This window comes from Ixodes scapularis, unplaced genomic scaffold (assembly GCF_016920785.2).
Source record: "Ixodes scapularis isolate PalLabHiFi unplaced genomic scaffold, ASM1692078v2 PGA_scaffold1__304_contigs__length_218370807, whole genome shotgun sequence".
Classification (NCBI taxonomy): Eukaryota; Metazoa; Arthropoda; class Arachnida; order Ixodida; family Ixodidae; genus Ixodes; species Ixodes scapularis.
In genome coordinates, this window is record NW_024609846.1 from 93,364,292 (window position 1) to 93,389,980 (window position 25,689).

The 25,689-nt window shown below is 45.4% G+C and overlaps 1 protein-coding gene across 1 annotated transcript in view; it reads left to right on the forward strand.

Annotated features, from left to right (window-relative positions):
- The first annotated feature begins 2,591 nt into the window (after nucleotides 1–2,591).
- LOC8040512 (endothelin-converting enzyme homolog) overlaps nucleotides 2,592–25,689 on the forward strand; it is a 147,465-nt gene continuing 124,367 nt past the window's right edge. The window contains exons 1-2 of the mRNA XM_042290847.1: nucleotides 2,592–2,719; nucleotides 21,098–21,125. Coding sequence (XP_042146781.1) covers nucleotides 2,592–2,719; nucleotides 21,098–21,125 — 156 coding nt within the window. The remainder of the gene's footprint in view (nucleotides 2,720–21,097; nucleotides 21,126–25,689) is intronic.

Sequence of the window (25,689 nt, forward strand, 5' to 3'; positions counted from 1 at the left end):
ACAATCTTGGTACCACTCTGCCACTAATGAAAAAAAAATTAATGACAAATTACTAGGCAATTGAGGGGTGTTACGTGAAACGTTTCGGTCACGCATGCGCAGTCCCTGTCTGTGTCGCCCAAGTGGACGCTTTACATTCTTTTCATGTAGCGTGTATGCCATCTGCGTTGCTCATGCGCAGTTTGTGTCACGCACGTAGGGGATCTACATTCTCTCCGTGTCGCGCATGTGCAGTCTGTGTCACGCATACGAAGTCTGTGTCGTGCATGCGAAACTTGCTAAACCGGACACTACACAGAAGTTGAATAACAGAAGCGACCGAACGCTAAACAAATTAGTACGCGGGCCATAAGATCTTCGAACATTATCTGAAGTTTTTCGACGAGTTGTCCCAGTGACGAATTACCTTATGACGAATAGCCCTATGTGATGAGTTGCACTATTACGAACTGTATTTCGACAAACGGCCCGTATCTCTATTTATACGGCGCGCAAGTGTTCTAAATTGCGTCTTTAATTTTGCGCTCCGCGGAACTTAAGGAGGGGCATTTCAATGAAAGGGCGACACAGAGAACATGTAGGAACGGCACGATGACTTGGCATCCAAGTACGCGCCGTCACAGGTTGAGGTCGCGGGGAAAACAAAAGCACTTGGCGCATTTGGGGGGCAAACAAACGCACGAAGTGCGCAAAGAAGAGACGAAACTGCAGGCCGTATACAGGAGAGTGACCATTTCTAAATGAATTCGTTTTGACAAACGTGCATGTTTACCGCTGTCTTCCGATGAGTAACCGGTTTTGGTTGGAGTCCCGGGAAATCGGACAGCGTTTATTGCGAAAGCAATATCGATTCGACCTGCCATTAAAATAAACTCGAAACATTTGTGTCAGTAGGGCCTCTCCCGAAGTTTTTCCTTTTGGGAGCAATATGCTCGGCACAAAAAATATGACTCGGAAAAACAAAGTTCTTTTAATAGCCTGACGAACCTTTACCGCGACATTATGCCCTATGACAAAATGTCTTATGTGACAAACTGCCCTGCTACCAATTGTGATTCGACGAACAGTTCTACTACAGCCACCGTGGGAGGGTAGTTTTTTACATTTTCGAAGCAACTATAAGGATTGCAAAAACTTCCTGGTTTCAAGACTAAACGAGAAAAAGAAAAAAAAAAGCGCGTTGCGTCAAAGTTTTACGAAAGTCAATTCATTAAACAACGCTATGCGGTGTAGCTTATTAGCGTTAAATAAAAAAAGCGGATACTGCAGCACTTTCTAGGTGTGCACCTTAAATCATATCCGGAAAGAACAAAAAAAAATGCAATCGTGGAAAAGAAAACGAGCAAATAGTACACCTTCACAGGAAGAGCGGGGAGTATAGTATACAGCCAGAATTGAAAGGAAGGCAGAATTGAGTATAGTCTAAGAAATAAAGAGCCCCGGGGAACCCTTACGTATTAAACTTACCGCATCAAAGGCGACAAGCTCGACTGCTCCAGCTTCCATTGTTGACAAGCGCGAATAAAAAAAGAAAAAAAAAAAAAAGAAAGAAAGAGAGATGCAGAGAGAGAAGAGAGAGAGGAAAGAGAAGAGGAAAATGGGAAATGGGCAAGAAGCCATAACAAGGGACATTCTCCGAAGGTAGAGAGACTCGGCGTAACGGTGCCAGAAAAAACGCGACATCGTCAAGCGATGTTCTGCAAAGACGGACGTTGCTCAAATTCCCGTCCAAATCTCTCTCTCTCTCCCCCCACCCCCTCCCTCCCTCCCCTTTGCTCGTCTGCCAACCCCTTTAACCTGGAAAAATGGAAAGAGCAAAGGTGAGGACGGAATGGGGAAAGGAGGAAATTATGACTTCTGCTTTTTTTGTTTATACGGCTTTATGGATCGCCCACCTTCTCGTTCGTCGGTAGGTACTTTCGGCTTTCACTTTCCATCGTTTTGCTTCTGCACTCTCTTTGACTTCCTTCCTGCCTCTCTCCCCCCCCCCCTCCCCCTTCTCGGCTCACGGCTACCCTCTCTCTTTCCGTGTGCATACAATTGATTTGCATCGGCATAGCCTGAGTATATAAAGGCAGAGCCGGTCGCTCGAGGGCTTTCAGTACAACTTGGTCTTTTTGCCAAAGTGGATCGTCGGTGCAGTGTATTTGGCGTCTCGATACCTCGGGAATTTGTTTTTCTTTTTTTATTTCCCGCGTTTTATTGAAACGGCAGTAGCGCCCGTCGACACTACAGCTCTTTCCGTTTTTTTCTTCTTGTCCTTTCGAGTGTTGGGTAGGAGCCAGACGGCCTCTTGAGTCGAGACGTTGAAGTGGCGTTCAAACCGAGGGCGCATTAAGGTGTTAGGACTCCGAAGCCGCGGATTTCGCGTCCAAGCAAATGAGCGAGGCGAGGGAGATTAGGGGAGATTACCAGACACCCGAGCACTACTCGCGAGTTGAGGATTCGAAAGCTTTAGTGGGCGGAATTCTTTTCATTTCTTGTTCGTAAGTCGGTTTTGAAAGCGATGGAGTGCTGAGAGACTCTTGGAGATCGGCGCGGGCGTAGCTTGGAAGAAGCGGTTCTCTGGAGTGGCGCCGAAGTGGGACAATATGATCTTTTCGATCACGACGAATGGCGACGGCTTACCGCGTCACGTGGAACCGGCGCCGGCTGTGGAGGAGGATGCAAGACACGCCGCCAGTCGTCCGGTCGCCAGGGTGAATGACCTCGGCAACGGGTGAATTTCTTTGATCTATTTTTCGACAAAAATATTGACCGAATCTCGGACATTCTCCATCATGCCGGCCTCGTTTTTAACGTTTTATTAAGATTTTTTTTTTTTTATGCTCCTTGGACGCAAGATGCTATGTAACGGGTGAGTGGCGAGAACAGAGAACCGTGTAATTTTTGTTTAGGTTACAGTAATAATGAACTACGCATCACCGTATGCCGAGTGTGCGCCCACATGTTTCGCCAGCGGTTCGGACCAGTTTCAGAATATCCGACTCGAAACTTATCCTCGATCTTTGGAAATTTTCAATGAGGAAATGGTAGCGTTCGCCATTCAACTCCACGAATTCGCGAGCTCCGTTAGTCGCCATTTTCTCGTTAAAGTATTAAGAAAATCGCCTATAACTTTTTGAATTAGAAAACGGTGAGCTCTGAAACCTTAGAATCCGGTTCTAACTGCTACTGTATTACATTTGGATTGGTACTGAGAGTACGGCGATGAGTAATTTATTTTTGAGGTTAAAAAAACTCGGTTCAATTTTCTCCCAGACACCCAGAACATACAGGGTGTTTAATTTTTAATGGAAACAAATTTATATATATATATAAAAATTCGTAAAAGCTAAATTGACGTGGTTTGTGCAGGTGAGTTATACGACCAGGGGTACATTAGGGGGCTAATCGACACAATAAGTTGCATAATAAACACTTTTTTAATTAGCTTTTTAGTTCGTGCAAAAAAACATACCGTTCCAATTATAAACTTGCTGAGCGTTATCTAAAACCACTAAATAAATCCAATTTCGGTAGATTTGAAGCACGTGGTAGGCACAGGGGTGCGCTCAATGTTTCACTTGTCCGACGGGGGCAACGCCGGCGTTCCGAAAATGTGGATGATAAGCTTTTAATCTGCAATCCTCACGCATCACACGTGCTTCAGTTTTTCTTTCCTGAAATTTATTGATTTAGTGTTTGTAGATGACGCTCAGCAAGTTTCTAATTGGAATCATACGCTTATTTTCACTAATTGAAAAGTATTAAACTTATCTTGACGATTAGCCCCCTATAATATGTACTCCTGGCCGTATAACTCACCTGCACATACCCCATTATTCCACCTTGCACGGCTTTTTTTTTTTTAACTAAGTACGTTCAAATTAAAATCAAGCATCCTGTATGCATTTGATCAAGCATTTGATAGTGGTGAAACTTTACGCGATCTCAAACTATTGATAAACTTAATAAAAAACGTAGACCAAGACAAAAAAAAAAAAAAAAAAACAATCGCAGAGACGTGTAGCTGCGTTTGCAACTTCATCTGTCTTTTGGGTGTTTGTTCCCGCCTATAAAACTGTATTACGTTTACTAACCATGACTGAAGCGTGTTAGCAACTTTATACAAATATTGATAATTTTCTTAAAATAACACCGTGCATGTAACGCCAAAAAGTTAAGTAAGCAAATTTTAGCATTTTGAACTGCCAAAACGATATTTTTTTTACATTAGGCCTATATGAAAATACATCATACAGGGGACAGCTGCGAGTTTGTTGCCATACAACACCGGGTAAATAGCACATTTGCACTCAAATTCATTTCGTTAGAAATTCTCGTGATTCCACTCCGTGTAATCTTTTATGACAATGCGTAAGTCATTCATCCTGAACCTTGTCACTGCGCGCAAAGATTGTGCCCGTGCAGGCTCCAGAAACATGACTTTTACGTTGCGCAGTCTCACTCAATTGGAGCTACTATTTTTTTTTTTCCGTAGTCAGAGTTTACCAAGAACGGAAACTCTGATTGCGAGAAAATAGAGATTGCCGAAACCGTCGATGTCAGCGTTCTGCAAGTTCCACGAGAAGTCTTCGTAAAACCGCGTGTAGGTGTTTCGGCCGATTTCACCACTCAAAAAAATACAACGAATAGAAAACTCAAATTCACACACGAAAAAAAAAAGAAAAAGGACAACCGAGGGAAATAAAAACACGGGGGGAATTCTCGCAGATACATATGTATCGCCCGATGCAGTGGAGCGCGCTATTTCATCTGGTTCAGCGGACTAGGGTTGTCTGGGGAGTATGCAAACCCCTTCCTCGCTTTCTTGCATGAGTCGTTCCAGTCGGGTGTCGTTCCTGTGCCGCTTCACGGGTCCGCGCTGCGCGATCCGCGCTAACGGGACCGTGAAAAAAATACGAGAACACGTGTGTGCTGACTATTCAGTGTTGTATACTGTACGACGGCTATATCTAATAAACCGATATCACTAGCCAGTTTCGCTACGCCACCGGTGCCGACATGCATCGAGGGAACTTAACTCTTTCTGCACGTGCGACAACCTCACTGGAGCTCTGTGCGTACACTACACAAGACCGCACGACTCGTATCGAGCACTGCCTCTTGCCGCATGGGAACTGAATTTATAGGCTTCCTGCGTTTCTCAGGGGGCGCTGCGGAAAGGGACTTGTTAGGACTTGTTTTGGGTAGTATACGAACTTGAGCGTCTCAAACTGTCACACATGGTCGAAGCGTTCCTGCTCTGGTGCGGAACGCGAGATCACGAGGAAAATACGAAAAAACAACAAAAATTCGAACGCCGTCGAAGCACAGGTCAATGCTAAGACGCTAAAGGCTCTGTTATACCTAGACTTTGCGCGCAGCGAACGTATCGTAGCGCAGAAGGAGGGTCTCTAATTGGCCGGCGAGCAGGGACGAGATATCTTGGACCAATCAGTATCGGTGTCCGCTGCCCCACGCCGACTTTTCGTCGGAGAATAACTGAGCCTTAAGAGTGCGAGTCAAGTGACGCCGTTCCACGCGATTCAATGTAGAAATGAAAAAGAAAACAACAACAACAAAACAGCCTCGAGACGCCAGATGTTATGACGTCACCACCCAGAGGAATTAGACGCGTACCCTAGCGGTGGTGGTATGAATCTGGCACTTTCGATTGTCTTGCGGCGTTGATTCTAGCCGATTTAGGACGTCCAAAGGTGATTTTACGTTCGTCAGCACCACACAGAAAAATAAAAAGCTCGGCCAACGTGCCGTAAGTGGTGCGAGGCCCGATCAGGGGAGCTTCTACTAGCCAAAATGAGGGCGCCACACTTTGTTCGAAGTTTCAGCGCAGGAGGCCCATGCATGCGACGAACGCTTGGTCAGATTGTTTCGCGCCTAGATTGAGGATACTTCAACTTCCTCCGTGAGCATGTGCAATGCCAAGCTTCTATGCACAATGAGGCTAAGTGAGCGGCGTTTGGCAACTTCCGGTTCCTTGGGAAATTTTGTTTCGGTGTTGGAAAACGACGACAATGAGCTGCGAGCCTGTGCAAGCATAGTTATGAAACGTCCAGGCTGTAGTTTTCAGAACCATGCTTAGGGCGGCTTGCAGATCATCGTCGTCGTTCGTCAGCAGCTAAACTAAATTTCTTAAGAAACCGGAAGTTGCCAAACGCCGCTCACCTATTAAAACATAACCGCGTTGTGCACGTTAAAGACCCCAGGCTAACGGTTCTACTGCACTGGCTAAATTGATAGATTGCTCATTTGCAGCTGAGACACCAGACGCCCATTGGAGCTGACTAACTTCCGGCTGTATAAGCATACACACAACACAATTATTATGTAAATGAATCTGTCTATCGAACATTCGAGAACATACAAGATCATGTACAACCTATATATGCTTTTTATAACTTATAAGTTTATATAAGTTCTGATACGTCTATTGAATAAATTATATATGATTTTTTCTAATAGGGCTTTTGGTAGATTTATTCAAGGTCGTTCTTTGAGATGCTTTTGAATTTAACTTGTAGGCTAGGCAACAGAATGTCACATTTCGAATGAAACTTTTTGGCCTACTAGAGAAAGAGCATTTGTTAGGTGCGCTGCTCACTTATGTTGATGCAGTTTGAGCTTTTTCTTTTTCTGCGTTCATAGTTTTTTTTTTTTTTTTGTAAAAATTGTATTTTCGTCAGGCTCTTATTTTGATAAATACGCTCAGAGCATCGCAATTTTTGAATATTTACGACGAAGGTTACCTTAGGGGTTCCTATGCTTATGGTCTTCATCGTGCTTCTAGTTTGAGTTCTGCTCGTACAAAAGTGCTCTATTTTCCATTAATTGTGTTTTCGCGCAAGACTGTTAGTTCAGAACTTTGGCTAAGCGTGTGCTTGCTCCACTGAACTTCGTGCTGGTAAGCACAACTCGCGCTACATGGGTGAACATTTGTGCAGTGCAAGCGGCGTCTCAGTGTTCCTAGTTTCAGTGCCATTTGGATACTTCGACACTCTCATGATTATGTGCACGCATAATCCCGCAGTCACAGTGTTAACGCGGGTGTTAGCTAGATAGTCCATTCCTCTTCTACTCTCTCTTTCCTCTTCCTTTCATCTCCCCTTCCCAACCTGGAGTAGCCAGCGGAGGTCGATCGTCTTGTTTAACCTAGAAAACATCGTAAGGGTGCAGGCGAGGTGGTGAATATTAACCATGTTGAATTAACCTGAGACTGGGGTAACCTGAGACTTGGGTAGGGAAGAGACATCAAAACGTAGAAGGGAAAGAAAATAAACAGGACGACGTCGTCCTGTCTCTTTTCTTTCCCTTCTACGTTTTGATGTTTCTTCTCTACCCCAGTCTCAGGTTAATTCAACATTGTTTAACCTCTCTGTTTTCTCTTCCTGCTCTTATCTTCTTAGTTTGAGACCATGTGCTCTATATATCAACGTGCACGCCTTTGTGCCCTTAGTCGTTTTTCTAACGTTGCAACACTAGAGTCACTGACGGCCTGAGAAACTCGAGGTTCAAACAACCCCCCAAAAAACACACGTAGGTTTTTTGGGGGGTTGTTTGAACGCCCCACGACAAGAACGTAGCACAAAAGATTTGCGCTATTTTCTCGTTTTGAGGCGTTTCGATGCCGGCAAGGGGGGCGACTGCGTGCCCCAAAAACCTCATCATCGGCCTGCAGCCTAACGAAGTGCGGCATCACCCGATACTACGAAAGGCAAGGAAAGAACCACGAATCAAGCAGCATGCGCATAATAATATGCCACGCCGTGCGTTTCTTCTACTCTCAGCGACTTTCTCACGTGCTTCAGCCCCCGCCTGAGCTCGTGACCCGCGATACTTTGGCGAATGCGCCGCTACCCTATCGTACTAATTGCCCGTCTTCCGTCCGACTGACCCATGGCGGGGCCGTGCCGGACCGGTCTTTGACTCGCAATCAATGAAGCCAGCAAATCCCCCCGACGTCGAGCCGCTCTCGGGACAGTATACGGTTCCGCTGGGTATTAATTATGACGACGGCTGCATTCCAGTCCGAGCGTCGTCGGTCATCGCCGAGCTTTTATTGTGGCCCTGATGCATTCTTCGTGCGAGAAACCAGTGCTCTCGCCCGCTCATTGCTTCGCCGCTGCGCCCGTTTCATTGATTCCACCGGTCGAGTTCGTTCGTTTAATCAACTCGATGGATTGCGTCATCGAACTTTGTGTCGTGGCAACGTCGAAACTCCTAGCTTCATTGCGACGAGGGTGGCAGAACGGCGGCCTGGTTAGCCCGCGTTATGTTAGGCGCGGTTAGGCGGGTCATGGCAGTATGCGCGCTAGATGAGGTTATGTGATGCGAGGCTAAGCGTCAGGTTACGTGACCTTCCGTCAGGTTAAGCCAGAACGCGTTAAGTGAGGGGATTCCATCTTAATAAAGCGTAGTGCGCTTAGGCAATGTTAGGTTAGACTCGGTTGATTTAGGTTACCTTTAGTCAATAACCACCGACAACTTAAGAAATCAAGGGTGCGGGTGGCTCCGTGCGGCTCATTACCACACCGTAGCCAGTTAGACGTGAACCGATAACACCGCGGATGAACGAAGCAAGAAGCTGTGTCAGTGAGTATAGTTGAGCCTACGTTTCTTTAGTTTAAGAAATTATGTTACGTTTACTTTTCCGCGAAACACTTAGGACGGCCAGTCACCGCAATCTTTACCATGAAACGAAGTCTATGCTCATAGACTGAGCGTCACATTTCATGTGCTTACGTAAAACGTCATGTTCGTGGCAATTTCAGGGTTGGGAATCGTCACGCCCTGCGACTCAGAAGTTGATATTTACTATATAAGTAAAAAGAAAAAAAAAAAAGAACTCGCTAATGACGAGAACGAAAAGTATGGACACTCAAAAACGCTATTTTGAGACGGAACATTACACTTGACCATTTACTCGCTCGACGTTCCAGCTCAGCGGGGGCATTTGTTTGCGGTCCGTGCTTTTGAGAGGCGTCATTCGGAGGCATACAGGGCTTACAAAGAACGACTACAAGAGAAAAGTCTTTTTGTCATCACAAAAATAAACTGTGCATCGTCGAACGCTCAATTTCCCGCAAAATGTAACGTTAGCTGTCGAAACCAGATGCGAAAGTCTTAGAACGAACCATTATAATATTTTTTTTTATTTTTATCAATTAAATACCGGGGAAGAATTACATCGGGGTATTGGGCATGAAAAATAAATCGCAAATAACGCACATCGTCAACACACAACGAGATAATGCAAAAGAACAACAAAAAGTTTTAAACGATTTTTTTTTTACATTGTTTTTATACATAAAATGGTGTTCGACAAAGGTCACGAATACATGGGGCTGTCCTGGCGCAAACTACCAAAAACAAACCTCAATTTCCCAAAGAAAGATTTAAAAAAAAGTCACATATAACTTTCGTTATAAGTTTTAAAACTGTTAGTTCTGAAAATCTGACTTTATGTCCGAGCAGCTATAGCACTATATTCGGGCAAAAAAAGAGCGGTCGCCCCCCCCCCCCCCCCCCCCCCTCCCCCCCCCCCCCCCCCCCCCCCAATGCACACTTTACCCTAAAAAAAAAAAAAATGATAATTTTGTTAGGGGGCACGTTGTAGGTTGCGATGACTGTATAGCTTTGTCGCGACTGTCCTCGCAGGCAGGATGCGGCTTGCATTCGTACTACGGGACATACACGCAGGCGACAGAACTGCAAAGTCAGCGCACTTCCAATTACGAGCCCGCCCGTCAATTTCACGCGTCTCTCGGTGCGCGTGTGCTGAATCGTTCAATTCGGACGAGGCCGTCGAGTGCGAAATCCACTGTCAATTGTTCCTCGTCGGGCGACAGACAGTCCCTGACTCCTGTCGTTGTGACATTGTATTTCGAACGGGCGGCGCTATGTTTAATTGTTTTTTTTTCCGCGGGCTCGAGACAATGTAGAAAGCGTCTAGACAAGGCCCACGCGTGACTTCGTGGTCGCGGGATCCGCCGAACCTCAAGGTTCAGCGAATCCCCAACGTCAGTGAGGAGACGCACTTACTTTCACATGACGTCATTCGGTCACCTTGAATGGAGCGTGTCTACGGTCAATACCAGGTAGGAGACAAGGCCTGCGCGTGACGTCATCGTTATTGGGCCCTTGAATCCACAATCGTTAATTAGTGGACCTTTAATCCCCCCCCAAGGATGACGTTTGAGGGTGGGAGGGGGGGCGGAGGGCGGGGCGCAGGTTCTGTCTTTTAGGTGATATTGCTACAGTGCGCCTTTGAGGCAGTGACAGCTATAGTCTAAGAAACGCAAGGACTTGGCGGATATGAAGCATCTTATTATCGCTGTAAAAAAAGCGGCGCGTTAGCCAATAAAAGTAAAGCAGACGAACAAATCACGGGGCAAGGATAGTGGACGTAACAAGCCACGCCTTTCATTTATAAAGCTGTCTAACAATAAAATTCCGCCGAGCTCCCTAAAAAAAGATACAGTGCGTTTATTTTATACCAGAGCTCTCGGAAGAGCCAAAGGCTGCTTTCTACGGAGGAAGTTCTGCGAACGACGAGGCAGCGGGTATGTTTTTAGACCTAAAAAAAAAAAAAAAATCAGGCAGGGCCGTAATGCTAAGCGCAATGAAGACGCATGAAACGCCATGCCTAGTGTCAAAGCTCAGTCTGTTTTTTTTTTTTTTTTTTTGTTATGTCTAGACGTAATTTTAAAGGTGGACACACCTGATATCCAGCGTAAACGAAATGCTCGCTAGTTAAAAAAATAAAAAAAAAATAATAAGAAAAAGTTGATTGCAATACGCGTTTAGTAATTTTATTCTAAACAATTCCTCGGAGGTTTGTTTGGGACTCCACGATGCCCCGCATTGGGCTGGAACCATAAAAGCTCACACTTGAAATTTTTATTTTTCCGCAAGTCGACTTCCAGGAGTCGCTTCACAACAAAAGAAACAATGAGATCGGAAAAGGTAACCATTGGTTAGCAGCTTATGTAGAAAACATACGGATTCAGATACTACTAAGAACTATGGCCTTACATGTTTACGCATATATTAAACGGTTACCACGCGAGTGAATAGTTGTGAATAGGGTTGATACGACGGGAGCAAATGGGTATAGGAAACAGAAGCTCGCAGCCGTGATCGCCGTATCCGTTGCAGTAATCTGCCAGTGTTTGAGTTCATTTGTAAAAAGTGTTTCATTGAATCCAGTTGGATTTTCTTAAACTTAGAATCGCACAGAAAAGAGCAATTAATATCTGACGAAGCAGTATTGATCACTAATAAAAGAGGTATTTATAAAGTCCCCAGTAGCACACTGTTTGGTCGAACAAACGACTGCGGGTCATTTCTGATTTTTTTAAAGAATCAGTGGGTTTATAAATCTTCTATAGTGTAGTGAAAAGTACTCGTTAGAGATAATAACCTAACCGATAAAGCTTGATGACCACTAGATATACGATTTCAAAGTAAACTGCAAAAAAGCGCCGACGTCGTGTTCGCGCTATTGTGCAGTCTACATATGATTCGAGATAAATAAAAAATTAGTTATCTTGGTGACCTTTTAAGGCCGGTTCTCACATGCAGCGAAGCGCTGATGTAGCGCTGCTCACGTGGCGTCAGCTACTTATCGTCTGCCATGAGCAACAGTTTCGACGGTGCGATACAAAGCTGGTGAACGCTCCCGTCAGCTCGCGCTTAGCGCGAGTTCAGCGCTCTGCTTGTAGCGCTCCGCTTCATGTGTGAACAGGCCTTTATTGTTAATATAGGCGAAGAAGCAGCTTGCATTAGAACTCGCTGGACGTCATTGTGAACGGCAGACATTACCTTTAGAAAGATTGCGTTTTAACGTTTTTCTTCATCCCGTCTTCAAACAAAAAATAGTTTAACGTAACACGGAGGTTTCAGTGTTTCATTGACTGCAAATTAGGGCTCACTGCCAATAGGAAGCCGAGAACTCTGAAGAGCATTCGAATAGCCGCATCTTTCCGGCAATCGCGAATACGACACAGGAACCACGACGACGTAAATATTTTTGTAAAAGATATTTACTCCGTAGGTTTTGATACATGAACATCAAGTGTTCAGTTGAAACCATTCCTTTAGTTTTAGAAAGTTTAAAGTTACTGATTCAAAGATAATTAGCCCCCCCATATCCCGAGCACCGTCACTTTTTTTTCTTTTTTTGTGTGTGTTACGCGTTGCGTTTGCAGGAAACGTTTGTCTTGAGTTTTGTGGAACGTTACGTATTATGAGACTTTCTTTAGAACCACGCTTGTTGTTGGGACGACGATCGTGATGCAGAAGAAGCACTAGCCGGACATTGTCGCTATCGTCGCTTAACGAACTGCCCTAACCATAGAAGAACATGCCTTGGACTGTGCTAGGGTGTAAAGACGGGAGCAGAACGCGGCAAATCCTGGGCGCTGACATCCGCCGTCCTGAGAGAAGGAACGAGAAAAAGAACGACAGAAGAGCCAGAAAGCAGAGGAAAGGTTAGGCGTGTTCGTTTGACCGCGACGAGCTTCAGTTGCTCGAATGTGTGCCAACTGTATTTAGTTTTATCCATTGCGCAATTCCCGTGTTTTCCTGCAGGGTAAGCTAAAAAAAGGACAGGGCACGGACCGTACAGGTGATGGTTGGCTGCTTCTTCGTTCATATTAAGGCGTCGCCAACGATGCACTTTAACAAACGCCTGCGCGTCTACTTAGCCGCAAAACACTCGAAGAGCCAATCTATGCGATCTACGATATCAGCTCAGCGAATGATGTAGCGGAACATTTGTTTACACCTTAAAACTAAGTCTGCGCTGTGGCATCACGCAATGCAATTGCGCTTTGCATTGCGTAATGACACAGCGCGGACTTCATTTTAGGTCTAAACGGATGTTCCGCCTCATCATTCGCTGAGCTGATTACGTAGGTCACAGAGATTGGCTCTTGGAGTGTTTTGGATTTGATTTGGATAATAGTGTTTTGCAGGTAAGTAGACGCGCAGGCATTTCTTAAAGAGTGTGTGGGCCTAATCGAAACCGCCAACCGGGTCCGCCGATGCCCGCGTCATGCCCCGCCGTTCCCCAGCGGCCCCAATGCCGCTTGGGAACGGCGAGGACCTTCCCCTCTAGATTATTATATTAACTCTATGGACTGTGTACACAAAAAGGCTTACTCCGAGGTCATATCTACTGAATTTCCCAGTCCATAGAGTCGCACCTTTATGCAAGTTGAAAAGCGTTTTTCACCAAAATGTTGGTATATTGTCACGAATGACAGGCAGAGAGACGGTTAATACAGTGGAAAACTAAACGTTTAATGGGCACCCTGCAGATCTAACTCAGTGCCGACACGCGTGCCTCTCGCGGCGGCGTCGCGCGTGCTCATGGGGAAGCGACGTCGGTAGTCGCTGCTCGACTGCAGTGCATGGTACACCGGTGTGTGTTGCAAGGTCCACATGTCTGCTTGGGCTACCGTATTGGCGGAAGCGCGGAAGCAGCTGGAGCGGCGACGGAGCTCTGCCGCTCTTCCTACGCTAACTCAAAAGTGGCCGCGCGCGGCGCTGTTCGCTGGACGATCGGTAGCGGCTCCTAGCGGACGAAAGGTGCCCATAGGGGCGAATTTGTGCCATAAACAAAAACATGTTTATAGGCGTCGCGGGCTTCGAAGGCGGCGTGGCAGCTGGATCGAGCGCTGGCGAAAGACTGATTCCGGCGGCACCCCACGGGGGGCCCCTTCCTTATGCACCCGCGTGGGCTTCGGGGACAATCGGCGTAGAAGGTTCGGCGCCTAGAACATCCGGACTCCCAATAAGCAACACGATTGTCGAATTCACCAGAAGGTGACATTTACAAAAATAATAAAAAGGTGTGTCCGCTCCCACGCATTGAACCTCGCACCTTTGCGTGGGAGGCGAGCGCGCTGTATACGTCGCTAGCTGCGCTCGCAGCAGTATAAGTAGCGCTTTTTGTAAAAGTCGCGTTTATATACTTGTTGCACGATAGGCGAGGCGAAACTGCTTTTACAGGCACGCATAAGCAGTCTGATCGCAATATATCCTAGCAAGTTAAAGCAAACGAGAGATATAACCACGCTGCCATTTTTCAAGCGCTGCCTGTTATGTGCTTTTCCCACCACTGAAAACGACGTCCGTTATTGATGTTGTAGTTGCAAAGGCTGGTTTACACATCTGCGTTGGTTGCGTTCGCGTGCAACCGAAACGACGGTGGGGACCAAGTCACCGGTACAAGTGCTCGCCCCACACAACGAGGCAAGCGATGCAGGGGATGATGCTTCGCGAAGCAATCAATGGGTCACGGTTGTTGTTGCGGTGTTTTGGTCGTTATCGTCGTTTCGGTTGCATGCGTACGCAACCGTTGTCAATGTGCGAACCAGCCTTAACAGTTGACGTTGTAGCTATGGTTGTAGTAGTAGTTGTTGTTGATGTTGTAGTTTTCGATGTAGGGGGTCCGTATGTTGAAAAATCCTTGAAAAAGATCGCTCGCCGCCCGCGGGAATCGAACCTGCGTCCGCTGCTTACGAAGCGGAGGCGTTGCCACTGAGCTACGCCACGGAGTTAACGAGGGTTTTTGTAGTACCCGATGCCTACTGCACGCGGTCTCCGGGAAAAAGAAATAGCAGAAAACAATATGCCGTTGTAGCACTGTCGATGCAAAGAGCTCATGCCGGGAGACGCGCTTTGAAGAAAAAGAAAAGCGTTAAGAACAGAACAGATGTATAGTTCGCTAAGAATGCTTTTGTTTTCGCACCCTACGGTGCGTGAACGCGACGTCAATGCCCACCGATCTCGCCGAGATCTGTAGCAGCTATCGCTGTGACTGTACTATAAATAAACGCAGGACGGATAATTTCTTTTTTAATTAAGGGCCGAATTGCACTGATCTCTATCGTAGTACGCTGGGTCGCGAATCGAGGCTTGTCTTTGCTGGTGTCATGGTTACAGCGAACTCTATCACGGCACCACCGGCAGCCATCTCTTGACACTGGCTAATGGGACTTTATGGGACTTTATGGGAGAAACGGGGAAAACTACAATTTCTTACCACAGTAGGTTGTTCTCGAGGATGAAATTTTTGTCGTGTTTTCCGAGAATGACAGTTAATATTCAGGGCGTAAATATCAAACCCGTTAGAATACCAGTCGTTTTTAAATACATATTTTGTGGTTGAAGGTTCAAAGTTGCGACTTTGTCGGGCGTAAGCTGTGATGCGCTACAATGATACAAGGGTTGCCGAGAGTCAATGTGGAGTCGTTCGTGATCTCGAAGTCATCAGATTCAGAGCTTAATAGATGATAACTTAGAATTTGTTTACCGAGGACATTCGCATCGTTTCAGGCACGCTTCTGGTGCAAGCCTTTGCTTTCAACTGCCTCTGTGATGAACTAAAACTTGGAGTGTGTCGTTCATTTTTTTAACGTGTCATTTATTTAGCGACTTAAGCAAGCGACGCCCGCATAGTCGGTGGTGCTCCGGCAAATTTGGCTTTTGTTTAATCGGCGTTCGAACGCTTCACAAATACCGATTCGATCTCCAAACAGCCGATATAATAATCGCGGCACATCATAAAATGCTTGCCTTCGAGTACCGCGTAGAAGCTTCAATATGCCTACCTTTATGTTTTTCCCATAAACTTGCAAGTGTTGCCTGGTGTCAAGCAATGGCCGCTGCTTGCCACCGACAGGCTTTTGATCCACGATCTAGCCCATACAATACAGATCAGTGGCGTACTGAGGAAAACAATATAGACCAACTCATATTATCAAACGAATCGGAGCGCCCCTAGCGGACGCCACCGACGCCGCGCATGCGCGATGGAGTGTGGGCAAGAAGCTCGCTGTTGCCCATTAACAAACCATTGAAATGCGATGTTGTCTGCGTCGGTGTCAGTCCCCGTGTTCGTCTTCGCGTTGGAATCGTTGATTTTACGTCTTCCTGGCAATGTCTGGCTACTTGAGCGGCCTCAGCGAAATTAACGAGGCTCGTTCACCGCAAAACGTCGCGTGAATAATGTGACATGCGGCGATTCATTCCGCGTGGACGCCCCAGAATGGACGCTAAAGCCTAATTCACATGATGAGATTCCGCTCGCAATTTTCAGTCGCGACGTCGCTCGGGCTGCAAAAGCGTGAACCGTTGCTGAGATGGTCGACGTCGATACTGAAAATCGCAAGCAGAATCGGACTAAGTGAATCAGGCATAAAAAAGTCGGTGATGGCCACTGGTAAAAATGATCAACATCTCCTTCTACTGTTTACACCAAGCCTGCTTACTCCAACCAACCTTCAAACCTAAAATCTTTTTGAGGCCTGCACTTACTTCTTATCGCAATTACCGGGCCAACGTTTGGTCTACGGGCCGGTGTTGTCTGAAAAGTAGACGACAAGGAGAAACGATTGAATGAGCAGACAACAGTTCGAACGATCAGGCGGTCGTTTGAACTTGAAGAAACTCGGAACGTAGTCCGCAGGTGGTCCGTACAACTTGACATTTTCCCGCGTTCATGTTGGAACAAAGCAAATAAATCTGATGACCACAAGTACCCGTGAATTCAACCCAAAGTGCTTAACGCACAAGCAATCGTGGTCCGACGGCGTCTGGTTTTCCCTTTTCACGGTACATATCCACGTTCTCGGACAAACCGAGCACATGAAAACTGACCTTCAAACCTTTCTGGACTCTTTTGGTACAGCTCGAGTCGCGTCGTTTTGACGAGAAGGCAGGTGTTGTCTGGTTTCTTTGAAAACAACGCAGGAATGCACGTCCCGCATGACGACTTCCGCCCACAGCCCCAGACCGGAAGTGCGCTCGACGCGCCACCACCGCGCCGTAACGTTCGTGTATATATAAGTCGAACTGTTGCATGAACAGCACCGCCAAAATGTTTGTTAGAAAACGAAAAGGATACCGGCGCCAGAAAATATGCTAAGGTTTTGAAGGAATACCGTACGCTTTGTGCCTTTCAATTAAATAGAGCCGATTGAGAAATAGCAGATATGTAATTTTAAGCTAATCAAACGCCTTTCTTGACTTAACATAACGAATATAATTACAATGAATAGGACATAAGGTGCATTTTTTTTATATCCAATCTTTAGGGACCGATGTAGTAGTGCGAACACTGCATACAACTTGACGCAAGTAATCGCCCACGCCCACAGCTGCTTTCAAAACCTCTGTAACAGGAGACAAAAACAACCGGCTCTGTTTGAATAGCTTTGTGGGAGCCTAGCAAACTCATCAACGTGATCATATGCGTGACTTTGCTCTGCGTCGCACAACTGCGCCAAACAACACGGGCAGCTTTCTTTTTCCTCTACGTGCATTTTTGTCTGAAGGCAAGGTAACACACATTTGTGGTTGAAAGGTAAGCACAAACCGCGTCTTCTTATCTAATACACGTCGTGGCAATTTATGTAAAGTAGTGCACTCCGACACATTGTTAGCGGAAATAAGCCATCGCCGGTTTTCTCTATTTTCATCTTAGACTGTCATCAAAACTACTATAGTGGTGAAATGTGCTCAATCGTTTTACTAACCCAAGTGGAAAAGTTTTATGCCCGCCAGATACCTTTTCGAAGTAAAATGCTGACTAACAGTCTCGCGCAGTGTGCATTTTCTTCAGCGAACTACCCACCATTTGATAGCGACAGCCGACTTGTCTCTCCACGCGGAGAGTATAGTCAGCGGTACGATTAACGAGTATTTTCTTATAAATAAGTCTTGTGTAAAAGTATATAAAACGTCTTTCGGGAATACTTACCACCTTGCCACAAATGTGCAAAAAAAAAAAAAAAAGGACGGACGTTTACAAATGTCTGTAGTGCGAAACTATACTCGGCGACAACTTTTCTTGGTGATGCAGAGGAAGGTACAGGCCCGCGTCCCCGCTCCCATTTTGAGTGTACGCATCCTCTCCTCCTCCCCCATTTCCGGGGAGAGGAGGAGAGCCTGCGCACACTCAAAATGGGAGAGGGGACGCCGGCCTGTACCTTCCACTGCACTGCCAAGAAAAGTTGTCGCGGAGTATAGAGCTCTTGAGGAGGGGAGGGAGGGTACGCAGGGGAGGGTACGCCCCACCTCCTCCTCCGTACCCTCCCATCCTCCTTCTCCTCTTTCCCTCCTCCTCTTCCTTTCCTCCTCCTCTCCTCTTCCCGTTAAATTTCCTGGCTAAATTTCCTTTAAATTTCGAAAACTTCCCCGCTAAATTGAACGGGTTAGGTTTCCCCTCTAAATTTAGCGGGGAAATTGACGTCACATGACCTCCACACCAATTCAATTTCCCGCTAAATTTAGCGGTGCGGTTATGCCGATGGCGATGGCGACGCCGCTGAACGCGGAAAGGGGCGCCTAATATCTGCGATCTAACATTGATAAAGCGAGCAAGCACGCTGGAATACTTTCAATACGGAGGAAACCACTATAGCGTGTGTTACGCACGCTTTACGTTTGTTGATGTATTCTTCCGGGGGCCAATTTAGCCCTGGATAGCGGATACACAAGGTATTAGATTTCGAAGCCGTCCGGCCATCAGTTATAGAAGCATGTGTACATACAACGAGTTACATAATAGTAATAATGTTACGTCTGGTGCTCAACGTTTATGTTGGATCAGAATGAGAAAATTTCGTTCCTATTTCGGAATGCTCGGGTGTTCGCCGTTGTAGATCGATGGGGACATCGCTCGCGTTCTCAACAAGATTGCAAAATTAACGTTTTCATCCAGGCGTTCTACTTCGCTGTGTTCCAGAAAGCAGGAAATTCACTATAGAGATATTGATCTCAAACTGTGGCAGAAGAAGCAGAAGGATTATAGTGGTAAAAAAAAAATGCATAGCAAACTGCTGGGCAGTTGTGTTGCACGTGAACTGTTCCGGTATCTGGCTGCTTCGGTGATGCTTGCTCGGTTCCTGCGGCGCGTTCGGTCCTGGCTAGTGCGTGAGTCTTAACGCGTGGGCTGCACACCTGATAGCAGTACCTGGAATAAAAATATCAGCAATTGTCGTCAAAAACAAAATCAGCCAATCAGGGTCAACCTTGGGTGTGACGTCATATATGACGTCATACCCGGTTCATCAAATCGGCATCGAGATAATCGGCGGCTTCACAAAGTTTAAAATAAGGAAACTCCTCGACCCTAATTCCCCCCCTCCCCCCCCCTCCCCCCCCCCCCCCCCCCCGCCTCCAATATGCCAAAGAACGTTTTACGCTAAGACAAAATAAGGGCAGACAATCCCATGTTGATATCAATCTCGGATTAATATTACTATGGTAAACTTCCACCCGCCCGCCTGCACACTAATCGTATTTAAAAAAAAAAAAAAAAAAAATTCAACCGTCTTCAACATCACCTTTTATTTTCTGGAAAAAAAAAATATTCATTTTAAGCTTTGTTCTTACGAACTTGTAAATGCTCAATACTTCCGCTAAAACTGGGTTGCAAATTAGTTCGCTTCAAGCAATGTTTTTCGCATTTTTCGGGGGTTCATAGTTCATCCAAATTTTTTGCAAGTTATCTTCGCTTTAAGGCGTAAAATTAAGACATTGTTCAAGTGTGTCATATTAAACCTTTAGATGCCTATTATAGTGCATCGTCTAGCAAATAGTAGGTTCAATGCAAAATAAAAGGAAGAAATGATACACAATATATATATATATATACGATTGATTACTTAGCTGTAGCTTTCTCGTTCGTTTAAAACCAGTAGTTAAGTTTTTTTTATTGCAATTGTCTACACTGGTCACATTACTTACAATAAGAATGCCACTTTCTTGTAATTAGAGCAAATTGAATATACATTTTAGCTTCGTGCTATGTCGTTGAGTCCCGTGCTCTGCGTTCTTATTATTTGGCGACAAAATAGAGAACTTTTATGTTCCAAAACAAAATGTATAGACACACAGGGCCAGTATGTGTTGCACGATCTATTATATAGCTAAAATAGTTAGTTTCAATTTTTACTTTTTGATGCTCAGATCAACTACTAGCAGGCATTGTCGTATAAAAATAACGTCGAAAGCCTTCACATTCTAAAAGGTCCAGACACAAGGTTAAATAAACGCCTAGTCCAGAACCGATCAAATGCAGCCGTTGTTGAGAAATTAATACACTTACTGTTATTGAATAGATAAAAGTAAATCCAAAGATGCTTTCCTGCACTCGATTAATATGCACCAGCCTACTATCCTTACTCTGCAAGTTTGGCGTGTGTTTATTTCCCGTGCCACGGCGCATCCTACGCCTGTATGTCACCGGAACTTTGTACGATGTCAGTCGGTACAAAGCACGGAATGCTGGAGAGGAGGAACCCTCCTCCTCTCTCCAGCGTTCCGTCTACTTCCTCCTCCCCAGTTTTCCCTTCCCTCGAAAACTTTTCTTGACCTCTAACTGAATGTAGTACTTGCCTCACACTCCGTTTTGTGAAACAAGCGAAGGCGTACGCGCTCCGCAAACCTTCAAGTTCAGACTCGCCCCAGCATCCGCGCGCGTTCATTGGCTTCCGCCTCGTGACGTCACCTCCCTCTCGCCTTTGTCCTTCAATACTCTCCTCCTCTCTACGCGACGCACTTCCCTTTCCACTGTTTTGTCCACAGACGGACGCCGTCGGCGTTTCCCTGTCACGTGGGTACTAATGCTAACGCATTCATCAAACGAAGTATTGAAAGTACAACGAGGAATATGATCAAAACGTCTTTTTGTGACTTTCATCCCCTTGTAATGCGCTAAATTAGCAAAATCTTGTAAAAAGAAAATCTTTATAAGGACGTGGGAACAGTATTCATATAAAACACGTGTATTTTAAAAGAATATATAACTATAGAATCTTCTTTGACCATGTTATAGGCCCGCGAAAAGCGATTCCCATGCCTCACTTAACGATTAGAAGATAATTAGCTACAATTTAGGTAAATTAAGTTTTGATGCTTTATTTACTTCAATGAAGAGACCTACGCACCAGACAGTGTTTCAGTAGATAAAATCAAAATTCAATAACGTATCGAATCGAAAATGGTGCAAAGCGTTACACTATAAAAAAGAAGGAAGCAATAAACAATTTGTGTTTTTTCTTTCTCTTTGCTCTTACAGGAACATGAATGGTATTCAACTCAAGCCGGTAAGAGCCGTCAAATTTATATACAACTCACAAATCCACCTTCCCCTTTCCAGCGATGGATGAAAGTTTGCCTGATTGCTGTATTATAGGCGAGACACGTGCTGTGTCTCAATATTCTTAGAGATGCTGCATTCGGTTGCAAAAATCTACTACCAAACAATACGCACAAAGTAAAAAAAAAAAAAAAAAATTGCCTTTTTTGTTAGTTTTTTAAATATTAAGAGCATTTCAGCCTGAGAGTTAGAAATTCGCTTTGAACAGGAAGTCAGCAAAGGTTTCGTTTGACGTGTTTTAGTTTGGACATTCTTGGTGCTGTATACACTCTAAAAAAATCCTGTGAATTTACTTTCCCGCACAACACTCGGAGAGCCAATCACCGTAACTTACGGAGGCAGATCAGCGACTCTCGATGCCGAAACATATGTTTAGACCAAAAAAGGCAGTCTGAGTTGTGATATCAAGCGATGCAAAACGTCATGCTTGCCTTGCTTAATGTCACAACTCAGACTGCGTTTTTTGGTCTAAACTTGTGTTTCGGCATCGTCATTCGCTCAGCTGCCTCCTTAAGTTGAAGTAATTGGCTGTCCGAGTGTTGTGCAATTAAGTAAACGCACAGGCTTTATTTTTATTTTTTATTCTTTTTAAAAGTAGCTGCGGAAAGTTAAAAGAACGAAAGGAAAAAAGAAGAAAAGAGAGACAAAGAAAAAAGTGAGGCGCGTGCACTGAACTATGACTGAATATTGAACTCGAATGGACCACTGAGCTAACTTGGCGGCGGGGCAGATTGTTGAAAGAGAAAGAAGAAAGGAGGATGAAAGTAGGGTGTTTGCTTTCGGTAGAAACTCCACTTTGTATCAATTGTTTATTGCTGCGTTAGCCCCTTCCTTTAATATAGTAAGATCTATCTACTTCCTAACAATGAGTGACAGAAGGACGAGACTTGGCGGTAATAAACTTAAAAAGAGTCAGAAGGAAAAAAAAAAACTGATAAAGGCTGGATTACTCTCCTTCAGTACCAAGGATAGGTCTGAGCTCCGGCTGGTCCTTTCGTCATTGCTTTGTTTTGGGTGGGTTCGTCTAAGCATTGATCTCATCCAACCTCCCCCCCCCCCCCCCCCCCCAGCCTGCAAATTTCGGGAAAAGTCAAAAGGTGGGCGCACCCATCCCCCCTTTTCTCTCCCCCCTCTTTGTGTACTCCTGTTTTGGGTCCTCCAGATTAGACGGGACGTCGCACTGCTAATGCGCTGCGGCGTAGTGCACGCGCCGTGCGAAGCTCCAAGCTGTGGTTGGGACCCAAAGCGTGGGCTTTGGGTCCCAAACCTGTTCTTAAACCCTCCAGGAAATAATTCGACACTACGAGCAACGCAGCAGCATACGTTGTCTGTTCAATCTGTGGGCCGACTCCCTACAGCTCCGTGTGTACTAGCTCAGAAAGGCCGCTCGCTTGAATCGTGCTGACTTTTGAGGTTTGCGCAACCGAGAAAATACGCGCGCAGCGCAAAACGAAAGAAAGCGATTTATCTCTTTTCTCGGCAAATTTTAGACGAAGAAAGAAAGGAAACGTCCTTGGCCGTGCTTCTCCGAGCACACAAATTGTTGTCCGATCCCGCGCGCGCCGGATTGACACAGACGCCAATTCTGACAACAACATGGCTCTCGTTTCGCGTGACTGCTGTCCGGACGGGGAAAGGAATCTCGCCGATGCGCAACTCCCACCCAGAGGCGTCTACGCCGCGGGCTTTGCACAAACCACACGAACCCCATCGTTGGATCTGCCCTGAAAGGAGCCCGCACCCATTTTTACTCATGTCAAAAACCGAAACAACGATATCAAATATGGTAGTTTATCACAGTTTCCCACATTGCGACATAAAACAGGTATTTCCGGGCGGAACAGATATTTGAAAGGAAGGCTCACGAATTAAAAATGTCCACAAACCAATCAGGGAGTTCTAGTAGCCGTTCCCATAGCTCCGATTAATATACCCGACACTCCGTCGACGCCGTTGCGTACGCATCGTACGGTTATCGGGTATCCTTATCGGAGTTATTGAAGCGACCTACTAAAACTGTCTATTGTCGAAGTCACGACCAGACCTGCCGTGTACAGAACGGAGCACTCTCACGTTTCTCCCGACTCGGAATTTCTTCTGATCTCGCTTTTATTCGATACAATATTTAGAGTTACTGAGAGTCTAAGGAACGAAGGGCGTGTCCCGAGCGCCCCATCGTCGCTCCGCAGCCAATGAGATCGCAGCGTCAGCCGGTAAAAAGACGCCAAGGAACCAATCACGACGCAAGAAACGGGAACACGAAAAGTCACGCCCCGCGTTTCTTAAATTGTTAGCGTCTATTGACGAGACTATGTTTGTCAGAGGAGTATAAAGGTAGAGGTCAGTGGCAGGATTAGAACGGCAGGGAGGCCCCTTCGTTGTCTCGCTTCCCAGCGCAAGCTCCCTTCCTTCGATAAGGCTTCCATCGGCCGTCAGGGTCGCGGCAGGCAACAGCGTGACTCTTGTGTGACTTCATGAGTAGGAAATGGAAAGACCACATTTCAGGACGCGGTAAATATCTGAGAATGAGGCGCTTTCCAAGCACCATACAAGGGTAGTTACTGAAGTACATTGCTCGAAAAACACCATTCGCCCTGCTCTCAAAAAGAAAAAAAAAAAAAAGGCTATAAATTTTTGGCGCGATATTTCTTAAATCGAGGAGTTTCCCCGTTTATTCGCCGCGGTGGCTCTCGCGGCTAATGAATTATTTGCCCGTCTCGCGTTCCCTCGAACGCGTAGGGGAGCGACTGCACAAACTGGGAGAACGCAACACTCTTGGGAGAGGCCCCGCAGCGAAATGAGTGTTTGCACCGACTCACTTCCGACGTGTCTGGCGCGAGGAGTAGGGCGTACATACGTAGATATATAACGACCCTTTTGCGCAGGTTTGTTGGACTAACGCACTCGGTAGATGTCTGCGTAAGGAATTTAACGTTGCAAATCAGCGTTCAGGGAATGGAAGATCGAATCACCTGCGTCGCATTTCAAGTCGCGGGTCATTCCTTCCTTCATATTTTAACTAGCCGGCCTCCCGACGCTAAAGTTTAATTGCACCCTAACGCCGGGGTCGCACCGCTCATACACCCTGCAAAAGACAGGGTGTCCGCTGCAAACATGAGAGAATTTTAGGGACCCGTTTTTGCACATCCGATAAGATACGATGGGCCTTCCGGTACGCACTGCGCATGCGCCATTACAGAAGACTCGGATATGCGTAGTTCGTACTAGGGATGCCGCGAACGTTTTTCGAATCGAAGTTCGATGATCGCATCAAGCGGTTCGAACGGTTCGAAAAATTTCGAATTTTCGAACTTTCTATATCGAGAAATTCGACGGAAGTCGAATTTTCCAACTTATTAAACTAAGAATTTCGACGCTTTTCGAATTTTCGAAATGATTATGCTGCAAAATTCGATGCTTGTCGAATTTCGACCTTGATAGACAAAAAATCGATGATTTTCGAACTTTCGACCTTCTTGCGCTAAAAAGTTTGAAGTTCGAACTTCCTACGCTAAAAAAATTCGATAATTTGCGAACTTGCGAACTTATTAATCTAAAGAATTCGAAAATTGTCCAACTCTCGATTCCTGAAAAGTCAAAAGTTCGACGAACTTCGAACTTTTAGGGTAAAAGTTCGAAGCTCGTCGAACTTCGAGGGACCGGCGGGCGGTTTCATTTGGATTCAAGCAGTGAGGTACATTCGTAATTTTTTTTTTTCGCAATTCTACATGAGGTGCCGCATTCCTTGCGAAAGACAATGCCGTTTATTTCAATCATCTGGCAGGCTTGGTTTTAGAAAAATAGATTCCCGAAGGAGCGAGGAAGGACGACGGGTTTTTGACAATTGTCGTTTGTGCCTTATTTGAAGCGCGCTATAGCCGAAGCTATTTATGGTAGAGATGTTAAACTTTTTAAGAATTATTTATGTATAGCCTAGGTGAGTGTCCGTCTTAAGATATGATTATTGTTGTTCAAGACGAGCTTCGAATATATATTCCAAACATGTACCTACGGACAATTATGCCCTAAACTTGTAATTTTTTTCGCCTACATTGTTTGGGTATCTCATTTAAATTAACACCAGATACAGTACATATCATTACCATCTGCAGAATACAAAATAATGTATTTATTGTTTTTTTTTTTTCGTTGAGGAATGCATTAACTCATGGGAAAAGATTTCTAAAATTGTTCAAATTCAGCGCGCGTCATAAAAAAAATGTATTTTTTTTTTTATTTTGCGCTTTTGGGACGTGTTTTTCTTTTTTTGGCCTGTACACATTTTGGTAGGAGAAACTTGTTTCATAGTTCTAGGCCTCTTCTCTGAATATGCAAGAATACAACACTTCCGGCGGGTTCTTGATAGTTTTTTTTTTTCTCTCCAGCTTTTTTATTTTTGTATTTATTGCCGTGTTTATTTATTGATTATTTTTTACCAATGGCACAGTCATTTAGGTCGAAAAGACAGCTTTGAACTTTCGAGCCACCGAGCATGAGACGAGTAGTGCCTC